Genomic DNA, 15,574 nt, shown 5'->3' with positions numbered 1-15,574 from the left:
GCAGACAGACAGATACATGCTGACACCCAGAAACTCTCTAATCCCTCTCCTCTGAGTTGAACAAAGCAATGAAAGATCAGGGACAGGGAGAAGATGAGGTAGCCTGCCAAAGTCAGCAAGATAAGAGAGGGGGGAAAAAAAAGTTCTGGCTCCTTTTAGTTTGTTAGCACGTTTGGATTCTAACGCGACGGCGAAATGCGTATATTCCCGTAGTGTAGCTTGGAAGCGCCATATGGTGTTTTGTTTTGCTTAGGCTCGCTTGTATGCAATAAATGCAGAGCCCGGTGATTGACATCATTAGGCAATGAAATGAAGTGGAAAAAGCCAGATCTGCTCAAAGTGGAAGGATTAAACCATTCGAAAAAACATCTCTGAGATCGACCCGGCTCGTTTCTGAATCATCACCACACCCGTCCGTGCAGATATCAAAAACGCGCGCACGGCACACCTCCCGTCTGCTCAATTACACAGTGGATTTAGCAGCCAATTGTCACACTGAGTGGGCTCAGATATGGAGGCAGATCGGATTCAGCCAGCTTCAACCCCCGGAGACGATTCTGTTGATTAGAATAAGTTCTGGGGCTGGAAACACACAACATCTGCTTGCCTCCGCCACTGCCTCCTGGGCGACAGCGCGCAGAGCGGGAACAAACAGCGCCCGGGCGCCTCTCCATCTCCTCTCCTCATCCGATGTGGCACCTGTTATTCGACGCGCCCTCGACTGTTGCCGGTTTCTGGCTGGCTGCATCACAAATGTCCCTCATGGGAAAGCCGCCACGTCATACTGGCCTCCTCCAGAGATGCAATAATCATCAATCATGCCCTAAACGCATCATCTCCTTTTTTTTGTCTTTTAATTACGAGGAGAATAAAGAAAAAGCACTAAGACAAAAACACATCTGTTCTCTGCCATGCTAGCTCCTCACTATGTTGGTCCAGACTGAACTAGATATCAATCTGTTGGAAGAATTGTCATGAAAATATACTTGTTCCCCAGAGAATGAATTTATTATGATATCTTTGGCATTCTTTCGTTAAAGACATCGCAGAATGTGTGAAAAGCATTAAACCCTAAATATTTTGAGTTTTGAGACTTAGGCCCAGTTTACACAATCTTTTCAAGTGAAAACGCAAAACTCCTGTTACGTTTTGAAGGTCTAACAGTAGATTAATTCACCAAGTGTCTTTTTAATTTGGGTTTACCTTCTCTCCACTTAAGTCTTTAAATAAACAAGCTACATTTCAGTCAGACTCCTCAGAGGATGCACCGTAACATTGGAAACCTCGTTAAGATTCAAAGCAGTCTGCTGCGTCGCGTGTCTCGTTGAAAAGTGTTAACACCATTAGAAGTGTGACTTTTCGTAACTCTTGGATCCAACACCTGCCCACAGAACTTCTTCAGCACGAGACGGCGAGATGAAAGAAAAGCTCGACCATTATTCCCCAACTTTCTCCGACACACCCACTCACAGCTCTGCCCACTCGATAGCCATCGATTTCTCCCCGCGGTGGCTGGGCTTGCATTTCCCTCCTTGTTGTGGCCATTAAATGGGCCAAATCAGCCTCTGGAATGAAACGCTCTCAACCTCGCCCATATCTCTCTCTCTGTCTCTCTCTCTCTCTCTCTCGCTCTCTCTTTGCCCAGGGCATCCTCTTCTGTACTGGCGAGTGTCTGAAGGCCCCTCGGGACCTACTGAAAATCTACCTGCACGAGTCCAGCCGGGTCTACCGAGACAAGCTGGTGGAGGAGCAGGACTTCCAGGTCTTTGATAAGCTGCAGGCGGACGCAGTGAGAAAGTTGTACGAGGTGAGAGTTTTTCCGTCTTTTACAAACTTCAGCCCAAAAGAGAGAAGAGAGTCATTAGGCTGCTTGTTCTGGATTTGGACGTCAGTAGCCGACATGGCGAGGAGGGAAAAAAAAAGGAAGGGAAAGGCTGCTTGGGGAGAATATTAATGGGGCTGGGTAGGGTGGGGGGGGGGGGGGGGGGTTCGGATGTCAGGGCGCGCGCTGTCAGCCTGGCAAATTGGAAAACATTTTTAATGGTTTTTATGTCCGTTGTTCCCTCTTTCTCCCCTCCTGCCACGCCACATCGACGACCCCGACAAGTGTGAAGCCACCCACAGAAACAGAGCCTCCGCCCTTGTGTAAACTCGTGGCCACTTGCCCCGGTGCCACCGAGCAACACGCCGCATTGTTCCCCACCTGTTCGGATAACATGCAAACAAGATTCAAGAGATTTTCACTTGAATGTATTGGGGGGGGGGAAAGAAAATCTCATTCATCACACCTACAAGGCTTTTCAGAGGAAACGCAGTCTCTCTCGCATGTATGCACGCACGAACACACACACACGCACACACACACACACACACATACACCATCTCTTCAGTGAAAGATTTGGGGCCCGACAGTTTTCCAGGGTGAAAATGAACTAGGTCACCCCTCTGCGCAGCTGTGATATTCAGCTGTGTCCCTGTCCAGACTGTTTAAGCTTAACAGTAATGTTATGCTGACAGGGGCAGTGTGTGTGTGTGTGTGTGTGTGTGTGTGTGTGTGTGTGTGTGTGGTGGCCTTAATGTTTACCACTGCATTATTTGTGTGGCTCCCCTCGAGGACGTGGACGAGACTCTGGAACAGTGCGGGCAGATGAACCTGTACTGCCACTTTGCCCGCGGGCTCGGGGAGGCCAGGTACATGCCTGCAGAATCCTGGAGCAGCCTCAGCACAACGCTGCTGGAGGTACTGGACGGATACAATGAGGTCAACGCCACGCTCAACCTGGTGCTGTTCGAGGACGCCATGGCTCACATGTGAGTTGCAGAAAGCACCGGTGGAGGACGAGTGAAGCAATTCTGTCAGTTTGGTTATTGTCTGTCAAGGGAATCAGCCATCTTCCAAGGTATTTTAGGATTAACGGTTCCATTTTGGAGACTGTCAGAAGCAGAGACGGGCAAATCTGTTAAAATAAAAAGGAAAAAAAATCAGCATGTATCGTGACAGCCGAGGAGAAGAAGGGGAGAGGTTCAGCCTCAACGTTTCTCATGTCAGATCTGGTTTTTGGAAACGTTGATCACCTTATTGGTTAAAGTGTTTCTTTTCCAAAAAGTACATTTCAACACAAGAAAAGTTAATCAAAGTGCAGGGCACACAAAAAACACTTCCATCAGATAGAATTTGTAATAAAAACAATATTCAACAATATAAATGTATAGATTTATGTAACTAAGATCACTTCCAAAGTTCAAGGAATGTTTCAAAATAATTTTTGACTGTATAGCTTCTTCTACATAAAATATGCCAAAATAATCATTCACATAATCAAGATCTGTTTTGAAGACAAGTGTGATACTGAAAAAACACTTGTCATTTACGCAATGTTTTCTCGTGAAAACGTAAAACTTTTCTTGTGTTTTGGGTGTCTGTCGGAGTCATCGAAAATGTTTCAAAACAGGTCCCAAATGAAACTCTTAATGCTCCAAATCCGTATCCGTGAAAAAGGAGGATTATACAGGTGGTATATTTTTCCTAAAAGAACTCAGAAAACCCAACATACCAACAAGAATTTATGCCCAACATTGCATTACATCCAATAGGCCTTCCTCACCTAACAATGATGTGCTGGAAAGATCTTGTGACAAGTCAACAGAAGATGTTTATGAAAACTCTTCATTGGACAAAAGCACACGCATCTGATGAAACATTGTAATGAAGATGATCACAAACAGCTCAACAATGACTAAAGAATAGTTCAAAACAGTAGTTGACTGGCATGACAGAGTCGCTCCAACCACCTTCTGGTTCAAGCCAGTAAAGAAAAGAGACTTTCAGAAATAAACATGTTCATCAGTTATAGATTAACATCCTGTTGTGGGTTGATATGAATCAAAGGGACGCAGTTTCCAGTGAAGGACAGTGATGGAAAACCTTACGCAGCCGAAAACACATCCTCTGTTGAAAAGAAGCCGCCTTCACTCTTGTTGTTTTCCTTCACCCAGCAGCTGCTGATAAAATCTCTTTTTGTGATTCTGCAAATGAATGTAGTAAAAACGGCACCGAGTTCTTGTTTGAAAAGGTCAGTCCTCTTCCCCATTTAATTCTCATCACCTATTATGATTCAGCAGAGTGTTTTCTAAAATGTAGGTACGTGGAAGAAAAGCACCCAGACAGATACGGGAAGCAGCTTCTTTTGTAAAGGTGACTCATGAAAACAGAGAAGCAAAAGTTTACTGAAGGACGCTTTCTTTCTGGGTTTTGTCCCAGAACTTGGTGTTACTTATCGTGTAACTGCTTTTGCGTCAAGTAAGAAGAGAACACAAAAAGAATGTTAAATTATGTAGATTATTGCATAAATTGGTGAATATGGCCCAAACAAAAGAATTGTTCTTTATGGTCAGAAAGAAATGAATGGGTCCGGATTTGAGTGCGGAATGTGCAAAATGTGCGAAAGCTCCTGAAGTATAGGTGCATTTGCTGATGCGTCATATACTTCACAAATAAATCTGTGGCCTTTCATTTTATCAGGAATTGTCTAGGTCAGAATTGGGTGCAGTGTAACGTTAGAGCAAGAGTGTCAAACATTAGGCCTGGGGGCCAAAACTGGCCCACAAATGCTTAGAATTAAAAAAACAAACAGATTTTTCTCACAAAACCTTTAAGTTTAATGAGTAAACTTTACCACAATAACTTTCAAATCTAAAGATGAAACTGTGCTTTAAGTGGCCTGAAATGTGTTTGACATTCCTGAGTTCATATGTCACTTCATCAGTCTGATGCTCGGGTAGGAGTTAGAGAAGTTCGACGTTAGAAACACTGCAGGACACGGAGCTGAGACATGGAAGTCAACGGCATCAAGTATAGATCTGAATCGAACAGAGAATCAAATCAAATCATTGAGATCAGCAGCAAATGGAAGGCTAAAGATTGAGCTGCCATAACTGATTTGATCAAATCCTGCACTTTAAATATTTGATGACTGTGTTCAATGAAGGCAGGCTCTATTATTTGTGTGGAATTAGGTTAAGCACAGTGTGGGTGAGGACCATGGCGATTTAACTCCAGATCACAGGTGCAGAAAATGGCATTTCAAAGGGTTCACATGAAGAGGACTGAAGCGTCTCGATCAATGCAGAAAAATGTAATTTGGCACCAAATATTTTCACAATTGGTTAAACACTTTTTGGAGCATATCAATTTGTACGTTGCTCCTCAAGAATGACAGCAAATGGTCTCAGAAATAAATATTCTGCACTTCCCAACGACTAAAGCATCTTGTTTTGTCCGCACTTAAAGTCAGGGCGTTCAGTTTATTCATGAAGGACTTCACCAACCTGAAAATACTCACATTTTGCAACGCTGGAATGAGAACATTTTTAGCATTAAAAACCACTCACGATGAATAATTGATTATCAAAGTAGTAGCATGTAAATTCCAAACTTTCGCCCTGTGGGAAATTGAGTTTGCATGCTATCAGCGAAAGCAGCTGAACAAACATTTGGAGAGTATGAGAGCATCCGACGTGACAGCTGGCCTGCAAGTTTGAGAAACTGTTGAAGTAAGAGGGAGGCAAAAAAAAATTAAATAAAAAATTGAACCAGATGAGAACACTCCCAGCGACAGACGAAAAGTTGGAGCAAACAAGATGAAGACATTTGTAAGGAACAAGATGAAGTGGACATGATAAAAAGGCACCAAGTGTCGTTGATGGAGATGAAAAAACTGAGTGAATCAAAGCAAAGTAGATCAAGTGAATAAGGTAGAAATGGACAATTTGAACAAGATGTGAACAATTGAGGCAAAGAAAAAAGAAAAAATTGTCAGTGTGGAAGCAGCCAAGGTGAACGATAGAAAATGATTAAAGCTAATGAGATGGAAAAATATTGAAGTGAAGGCAAAGGAGCTGGTTGACATAAACGTGATACGATCGGTCAAAGTCCACAGATGAGAAAACAGTCCACAGTGACAAGGAATAGGCCCTGTTTACACAACATTTTCAACTTTTGCCACGTTTTTGATGTTTAAATGACAACGGCGCTCAGAGCCAATGAAAGCAGAACTTTTTGAAAACAGCTTCCAAGGTAGTTACTTTTAGAAAATGCTCACACTCTGTTATTGCACATGCACACCACGGCCGTAGTAAATACTTCTTCTGCACATGCTCAGTTGATGAACAATGTTTTCCTCCGAGGTGTCATGATTCCCAGTCCATGTTCTCCTGGGACCAGGTAGCTTTATAATTAACAGTCACTGTGAAACTAAACCAACTTCCTCATCTGTCCATAATGTCTGTGTTCTTCCATTGTTAATGTTTATAGCGTATTGTTGCAAGCATGTGTGTGTGATTTCATTATAAAAAGAACCAACAGTGCCAACTCATCATGGCCTGGCATGCTAACTACGTCTATCTTTTACAGAGTTTCTGCCATTTTACATATAAACCGATATGGTTTTCAAAACATTGAGGTGTAAACACGAAACCTTTATGAAATGAAAACACCAAAAAATGATGCATTTTCACTATTTAACGTTGTCGTGTAAACGGGGCCTTTAAAAAAATCTACTTTTAAGCTGTCTAAAAGCGCAATAGAGACGGCGATGAGAATGTGAGGATAAGTCTCAAGCGAACCAGATAAAAACAATGAAGACAGCAGAAAGATGAAACATGCTAAATGAAGGAAATATAAATTATTGAGGCAACAAAATGAAAAGTCAAAGCAAGATAATAATGGTCAAAGTAAACAAGATTGAATCCCCAAATTGAAAAATGGAAAAAGCAAACACGATGGACATAAAAAAAGTTGAACAGGATCAAATTGAAAACAATGGATCAATGCATCAAAGCAAATGTGATGAAAATAAAAGTGAATAAAGTAAAAGAGGGATGAGAGTGAAAGCAATTTAGGGGTAAGTAAAATGAAAACAGTCAATGGGAATGTGATGGATGTGTTGAGGTGAATAACAGACAAAGATAAAACAAACAAAATGAAAATGGTCGAAGGAAAACCAATGAAAGCAGTCAAGGTCAACCAGATAAAAAACAAAAAACATTTAAAGCTAACGTGTTTGAAACAGCAAAGTAAACAACTGAGAAAATATAGAGAACAAAATATAATTAAGGTGACTGAAATGAAAATGAGGCAAACGTGATGGAAATCCAAGCAAGCAATGAATGTTGCAAAGACAAATGAGACAGAAAGCGTTGAGATGAAAATGAGATAAATGTTCCAAGCAATGAAAATGATTGAAACAAATATAAGCTTTATTGGAGTTTTTGACACAAACAAGAAATGTTGCTGGATTTATTACCACTCTGCGAATATAAGGCCGCATTTACACCGTGTGTGTAAAGAGACCCGATGCCAATTCTTTGCTCTTATGTGGCACAGGTCGGATCTGCTTTTGGAAAAAGACGCGTCATTCTGAGATTCTGCGATTGAACGCAGGCTTCATTCATACGTGGAAATAAATCAGTGGACGTGGCCTGAGGCTTCTGATTGGTGGTTACCGCGAGCTGCGGCGTCACTTTTGAAACTGAGGAGGGAAAAAAAAACAAACTCATGTGAGATTTGTCACAGTGTGCACGAAACCACTGCAGTGATCCCACACTCAGTTCAAATGGTGTAGATATTAAAGGCTTAAGATTTGCCGGTGTGTCTCGTACTGTCATGGTGCCGGGTCTCAGCGTGGCCACCAAACGACAGAACCAGCCTGTTTTTGTCTCTTCTCCGTGACTCAGAGACTGTCTGTATCCAGCTTTTTCCATTTACCTTTTATCTCGCCCTTCTGCCCGCTCCTCCCTCATGCGTGTCACCCCCCACCCCCACCCCTCCCCACACCCCCTCTCTCCAACCTGTCTGCTCGTCTCCTCCGCATGCAGCTGCCGCATCAACCGCATCCTGGAGTCTCCACGGGGCAACGCGCTGCTGGTGGGAGTGGGCGGCAGCGGCAAGCAGAGCCTCACCCGGCTGGCCGCCTTCATCTCTAACCTGGAGGTTTTCCAGATCACCTTGAGGAAGGGCTACGGTATCGCCGACCTGAAGGTTTGAGAAGGATCACCCTCCACACCGCACAAGTTTGAGAACACCCACATCGAGGGGCCGCTTCCTCTCATGTTAATGTGTTTGTTGAGATAAGCCGTATTATGAATAGCATAGAAATGGGTAATCGGAAAGATAAACATGATTAAAAGGCTGTTTTTTTAGCACACACTCCATCTGAGGCTATCTTCCGTGTGTGTGTGTGTGTGTGTGTGTGTGTGTGTGTGTGTGTGTGTGTGTGTGTGTGTGTGTGTGTGTGTGTGTGTGTGTGTGTGTGTGTGTGTGTGTGTGTGTGTGTGTGTGTGTGTGTGTGTGTGTGTGTGTGTGTGTGTGTTTGCTGTATATATGGAAATAAGGCTTTCTTTATTCATATATACATTCACCAGCCACGTTATCAGGTACACCTTTTGTTTTGAGGAGCTCATTAGACCGTTTATTACTCTAGCTCTGCTTCAGTTCTTGGTGTATTAGATTCTAGAGAGTGCTGGAAACATTCCTCAGAGGTTTCAGTCCATATTGACGTGATAAATCTGCAGCAACGGTGTGAAGTTGTCAGCTAAATCTCTGTGGTGTGAATCTCTATCATCTCCAACCAGTCTGCCTAACAGAGAACTTTGGCTCAATGGAGATCTTCTGTTTCTCACCAATCTCAGGAAGCCCTGGAGATGGGTGTGTGTGAAATATTTCGACCAACCCGTCTGCCACCAACAACCATGAGACGTTCAAAGTCTCTCAAATCAACTTTCTTTGCTATTTTCATGCTCTGGTTGAATTCATCATCTCTACATGCAGAATTATTCTTTGTAATCTGCAGATGAATTTTTTTTGTAAATTTTGTTTTCTTTTAACATTTTTGACTTAAGTTTTAATTACTTTCAATTTTAACTTTTTTTCTCTCTTTTATCACCTTTTTAAATTTTGTAACTTTATATTTTACAACATTTTTCTTTCTGTTTTCCTCTTGTTCTTTTTATTTTACTTTTTAATTATTTGGCTTTTAACATTTTACATTGACAATGAGTTGAGTTTGTGTATATATATATGTATAAACAGTACTGCAAGAAAAATGGAGTTAGAGTGATACATCTATATTCATGTTTTCAAATGTCTATTTCTAACCGGTTTTAACTGTTGACGTCACATTGAAACATGGAGTAGTCTAAATGTTGACAGTATGCACACTGCATATAATCCCACACAATATCCCTCACAGGTCTCAGCCGTGGAGCTCTGCAAAAAAAAAAAAACAAGTCTGGGCCCAATCTCTTTATGTGTGTCACTCTCTCTCTCCCTGTCCCCTCCCCTTCCCGTCACCCAGAGTGACCTGGCGTCCCTCTATGTGAAAGCCGGAGTAAAGAATATCGGCACCGTGCTGCTGATGACGGACGCCCAGGTGGCAGATGAAAAGTTCCTCGTCCTGGTCAATGATCTGCTGGCATCGGGTAACTGCAGTGCAGGCGCACTTAATTACCACATGTCATGTTTAATTTCTTTTTTGTGATAGAGAGAGGTAAGGAAAATGCTTTGGCTTCGCGGCAGCAATAAATCAGCACTGTGTCACTTCGGCATCATTACTCATCAGCCACGGCACATCAGCGTATAGCCGAGGCTCATGTCCAGAGTTGCGCTTGACATTTATAACTCATAGTACAATGAAAGGGAAGCAGATCCTGAAAATAGGATGTGACGAATGAGAAGTCTACATTTTGGCTGTGAAGTTTAGCTGTTCTTAATATGCTCTGTCACTTTATCGCAACTTATTATGAGACAAGACTCAGCTGATGCCAGTACAATATAATTCATCATTGAAATATAAAGATTTCCTTTTCATAAATGATCAAACACTTAAAATGTGAAAATGTGTTGATTTCCTCGCTAATTTATCAAATGCTCATTCCAACATAGAAGCGCAGATGGAAGGATACGTTTGTAGCTCACGTCTGTGTTTTGTTTGAAACGTAATGCAGAAATCGATAACAAACATCTTGAACTCCATTACCAGTGCATGTGAACATAAGGATGAAAATACGCTTTTAATGTCAATATCACCCAGAAGTGTTCCTTCTACATATATGAAAATGCCGCAGTATTTTTGTAGCCCGCTCAATATGTTGGCTGGACTTGTTGAGTTCTGCTATTTTAACAACATTAAAGTAGTTTTTCCCCCAAATTTGTCATTAAAAAATTACTTTAAAAAAAAATTGTTTTGCAAATCATCGGAAACATATCCTCAATAAAAGTAAACAATAAAGGTTTGACAATTACAGCCCAAAATGTTCCAAAGTTAGGTTTTTTTTTGGTACCAAGTGTCCTCTGTGCATCGCACTCGCATGCTATTGCATTTAATGGACACGTGAACCCAAAGTGAAGCTGTTTTGGAAAGCAGGGAGTTTGTTTATTGGCCTCTGGTAACACTAAGGATATCAAAGCATCAGTGAAACCTGAAGATTACCAAGACGTTTCAGAGATAAATATGCTCGCCAGTGTCAGGGAAGCGAGTTTCTCTTAAAGCTCCTGGGGCTCTCATCAGAGCAACAAGCCACAACGTGCACCGATCAGTACAAAGGCACCGTTGGAGATAGAGAATATGGATTGTTTTCAAAAGTTTAACACACAACAGTGAGTCCTGACCTGAAGACGGCTGTACGCCTTTGCAGAGAGCTGGAATCACTGATGCAAAAACTAAAGAGCGCTGGGCCGCATCAGGTGAAAGACGATTGTAGAATCACAGTGGACAAACTTATTTTAGGTAAGAGGCCACTTATATCTTTATTTGATCTTTTTTAAGGTAAAAAAGAAAAAAATTCTCAATTGCACTAATAAGTTAACAGTTCAAATACAACAAATTGATGTCACCTTAAAAAATACAGCACATTGTAGAACAAAATGACCTTTTTATCCTCAAATTACAACCTCACAGTTTTGATTTGACGCTAAAGCTAATTCGCTAGCTCTTGGATCAGCTGTCCGCCGATCTGACTAAGATTTAATCAAATCCCCAGTGAATGAACAAGAAGTGGGAGGTGCTGTATTTTACGGAGAATGTAAACTTGAATGTCCTCCTTCCACTTTGAATGCGTCCTCTTGTTCAACTCACAGGTCTTGTGTTTGACAACGCTGTTCTCCATGGACGCAAAAGCGAAAACACAAACCTTCCGTAGCGTTTTCTTGGTGTGCGTTTACACAACAATGATGCTCGGAGTCACTGAATTTTCCAGAGTTCTAGAGGAAAACAAAACAACCAATTGTGTCAAGTCGTGGCTTGGCATGCAAACTACATAGTTTTCGAAATGTTGCAAAAAGTTGTGTAAACGGGCCTTAAATTGCTCCAAAATTTGTGAAATCGAATGAAGTCCAATGTAGAAGTTAACTCCTTCCATCTCAGATTCAAAAATCAAGTTTTCCTTTTGTCTTTTTTTTTTTTTTTTAGGAGATGTCCAAATTTTAGACTTGAAAATCATCAAGGGCCAGCAATTGGTTGAGTCTCACACACACAGCTGTGACCTTTACATCATGGCAGCTGACACAGATCACTACAGTGAAACAATGAGCCGACGTGTCACCTCTCGCCAGCTCCCTGCGGTTCCCTGCTTGTGGTCTTATTCCTCTCCCGCGGGACGACCACAAGCTTCCAGATAAAAGCCGTGTGATGAGTGGGGACCGCCCAAGGCGTTATTAAATTGTTCTTTCAGTAGCCTTTGCTGGCTTATCTGTTTTAAGAGGTAATTAGCAGCACAGAAAAAAAAGAATGGAAAACTGCATTTAACATTAAACCAAGGTGAGACGTTCCAATTATAAGAAGCGTGGCAGCACAAAAAGTTTTATCCTCGCATGCCGAATTTGTATCAGCAGTCAGTGCACATAAACAGTTTTTCCAAAATGTGGAACCTTTCGAATCTGCTCCAAAATATTACGATGAGGGTCTGCTTTCATCCGTACAGTCTGTATGTGTGGAAAAGAGAAGCAACGTTGGTTAATCTAAAGGACTCTTCACATATTTTGGTATTTGGTAAATTAATTTTGTTTGTGTAAAAGTGGTTGTTTTATTCTTCTAGCTGAAGTTCTCCCGTTTAGTTTGATGTGTAACATGACCTTACAAACTTTCCATTTGCGCCACAGCTAGGGGGCGCCATAGACTACCACAGGATGACGTTTCAAATTCGTGCAGCAAGCGGTTCATTCAATAATCTGTCTTTATTTCGCATTGACCGAGGGTCTGTTTACGCAATGTTTCAAGTAGCGCTCCACGGAAATGGCAACAACACTCAAAACAATGATGTTAGGATGCCAGGTTACACGTTGGTGCTGCTGTTTTGTTTTTGCAATGAAACTACACACACATGCGCGCAGAGAACTACACGCTGTGAACATTAAAATGGCGAGTACAAGGACATTCGTATGGACAGATGATGAAAAGTTTGGTTTTCAGTGGCTCAGAGCACCGTTGTGTGTAAATTGACGTACGTAAACGCAACAAAAGTTTTTTTATTTTCACTTGAAAACGTCATGTGAACAGGTCTCATGTCATTGCGTTACTGATTTCTCGATAGCTTGTCGCTGCTAAGAAGTGAGTTCCCTTATTCATACTTAACCCGCCGTCCCAACCTTTTTGGAAGTGGGCTTGTTCTCTGACACTGACTCGGCTCGTCTTAACTCGTGGCAGGCTTTGACTTAAAGCAGATCCTCCACATTAGCATAAGTCCTCTGTGTGAACCCCCGCTGCTGCCACCGCCTCCATTAACACACCTGGAAGTGATATCTGTGAGTGTGTGTGTCAGCTCAGATCCCAACCTGATTAGAAACTTCTCCAGTTTCCGCATAAGTTAAACTCAATAAGCTCGGGAAGGCAGGTGGAGTGTGGCTGCTGCAGTCTAACGCGCTTCATCTGATCGATTTCCAGGAGAGATTCCTGACTTGTTCCCGGACGACGAGGTGGAGAACATTATCGGCAGTGTCAGGTCGGAGGTCCGCGGATCGGGATTGATGGATACCAGGGAAAACTGCTGGAAGTTCTTCATCGACCGCGTTCGCCGACAGCTCAAGGTGAGCCGGACAAGCAGCGAGCTTTCTCCACCCCCAAAAAAAAAACCAAGTTTCTGTCTCTCTCCTGGAAGTTTTCCATCAATCTTTTCCCTCAGGAGCGGCCTCCCATGTTTGATCCCCCATCATCTTTTAATATAACTCGTCCATGCAGCCTCACACTCTCATTTACCAGCAGAATATTAAAAAAAAAAGAAGCTCCCCTCGCACTCGGATAAACATCTGGCTTTATGATGAAGCCGCTCCCCAGACAATTTGCTTCTCTGACATTCTTGCTCGGAGGCAGCGGACGTCGTTATAAATCACCGGCGTGAGCACAAAAGCCGCCGTTTAGATAGCAGATAATTTCCACCCGCGTGTAGCCGCTTCGTGGAGAAAGAGATTCCAGAGCGTAGCTTTTTCCCGTCATTACCACAGCGAGAGCCACAGCCACCTCCAAAGGGAGAGGATGAAGGAATGGAGTCAGACCCACGGGGCAAAGCTCAGCTGCAGTAGATTCCCTCATCTAAAACTTGGCCGATCTCATTCATAAAGTTTGCTGAACGTGTGCGAGGGAATCTAAGAGAAAGTTTAGTGACAAAGTTCACTGTCACCTCCTTTAAAATTTTAACATTGTGACTGCAGCATGAATTCTCTTCACAAAAGAGACTGTATGTTTCACAGAAATTCAAAAGCTCATTTTAGAAATGTATTTAATTTGAATCAACAGGCACACAGTGTAATTATATTAAAATCAATCATTGGAATGATTTTGACTGATACTTTGTTCACATGCCCTTAAAATAAACTCATTCTACCATCAAACTTAAAGTTTTGCAAATTGGCCTCACAGTATGGAAAAGAAGGCCTCGTGCCTATATATTGAAATACTAAATCGTCTTTATTTTGCTTCTTTCAAGCTTTGTCACCAGTAATAGCTTAATAAATATTGAGATTGCAGAAAACATTTTTTTTTTTTCCCCAAATATATTTCCCAAACATAATTTGCATTTATAATTGACAAACATATTTTTGGTTATTGATTTTGAATAGCTCAAGGCTGTTAAGTTGTTTCAGATGACCCACTTCTGGAGAAATGAGGGGAGTTTCTCACACTCCGGAAGAAGAAATCCTGCATGTTGAACTGCCACTCATAGTCAAAGCAGTGCAGCCGGTGGGCATTTGTGCAGACACAAGAGCTCACACCAAAAATCGTTTTTCAGTGATTCTCAAATTAAGTATGGAAAGTGTTGTGGCATTTAGCAGTTAGCAGAGCCTGTCATTAGCCAATATGTGACTTGCTGCTAAAATATTTGAGTCGGAGCTTGTCAGGGTTGGTAAACAGCAGAAAGAGCAGGGAAGCTGCTAATTAACTAAATTACCATCAGCCGATATGAGGTGGGATGAAGTTCACACTGCCACCTCTCAGAGTCCTGATACCCATGTCAGCACGTAAGTCTCAAACAGTGTGGGGGCATTATTGTCACACAACTATTTGTCAATGCGGAGAGAGACTTATCTGTCTGTATTTCAATCTGTGTCCAAAGGGAAAGTTGTCAATATGTAAAATGATTTGTCAGTGTGAACCTGAATCTGCAAATGTTGTCTCATAATTTGTCTGTCTGCAATTAGGTTTTGAAATGTGTAAAAAAAAAAAAAAAAATCAGCTCATCTGTATTAGAATTTGTACACATAATAAGATTTGTCAACGCGTACAAAGATACCTGTTGTTGAAAAGTCTGTTTGTCTGATACACTACCAGTGACGTAATGCAGTGGTAACAAACAGGTCTTTGGGTAAACTTGTAAGTTGTTTTATCATCTCACTGAATTTCCTTTTCTATTCCCTTGCTGCAGTTATAGGACTGCTGTAGCCTCATAGCTGATTAAATTGTTCTGATACCCAAACACTTTGCTTTCAATGTAAGTCGCCATGAATGTTTACTGGTGACTTTCACTGGAACCGTCTCAGCGATGGAGGACTGCCAGAATGATGCTCAAACACACTCAAAGCTACATTTAATGAGCTGGATGTCATCAGCAGAATGATTTCCTCCTCTAGATTCTCTGAATCACACTGCCTCATGACGGCAGAGTGAACTGCTCCAGTATCTAGTTTTTGTGCCTTGCCATTGCGCGTAACCCTTGACCCCCCATTAGCTCTCCAGAACGCCTCATTGTGGGTGCCCACCGCATCTTGGAAATAAGATGTGGAAAAAAATGTGACTCAAAAAATTCAATAAATACAACTAAGATAGTTCAGCAGGCGCAACACAAAGGATTGTGTTTGTTTGTTTGTGTTGTCATGGGTGGAGTCTCCTCCCAGTGTTTGCTCCTTCAGTCTAACGGTAGCGAGCATCTGGCCGAGCTCCTCAACAAGCCAGCTGTTCGTCTCCAGCAGCGAGCATCCGTCTGCCCCTCGCTCGCTGGAGGCTTTATTTGCTTAATGACGTGGCCTTGGATAATTAATTCGCACTCCTGCGTTTCCCGTCTCTTGACCATGAAGAAACGACTAATCGGA

General features: G+C 42.2%; 1 protein-coding gene across 3 annotated transcripts in view; it reads left to right on the top strand.

Annotated features, from left to right (window-relative positions):
- The window catches only part of dnah9 (dynein, axonemal, heavy chain 9), a gene marked incomplete at its 5' end in the record, with an annotated part of 163,638 nt that overhangs the window by 75,519 nt on the left and 72,545 nt on the right, over positions 1 to 15,574 (top strand). For all 3 annotated transcript variants that reach the window (XM_080516868.1, XM_080516869.1, XM_080516867.1), the window contains 5 exons: positions 1,646 to 1,807; positions 2,615 to 2,811; positions 7,876 to 8,038; positions 9,354 to 9,477; positions 12,936 to 13,078. In XM_080516868.1, coding sequence (XP_080372994.1) covers positions 1,646 to 1,807; positions 2,615 to 2,811; positions 7,876 to 8,038; positions 9,354 to 9,477; positions 12,936 to 13,078 — 789 coding nt within the window. The remainder of the gene's footprint in view (positions 1 to 1,645; positions 1,808 to 2,614; positions 2,812 to 7,875; positions 8,039 to 9,353; positions 9,478 to 12,935; positions 13,079 to 15,574) is intronic.

This window comes from Blennius ocellaris, assembly GCF_963422515.1.
Source record: "Blennius ocellaris genome assembly, chromosome: 21".
NCBI classification, from domain to species: Eukaryota; Metazoa; Chordata; class Actinopteri; order Blenniiformes; family Blenniidae; genus Blennius; species Blennius ocellaris.
Note: the sequence above shows the minus strand (reverse complement) of the source record. Positions and strands in the feature narration are given on the sequence as shown.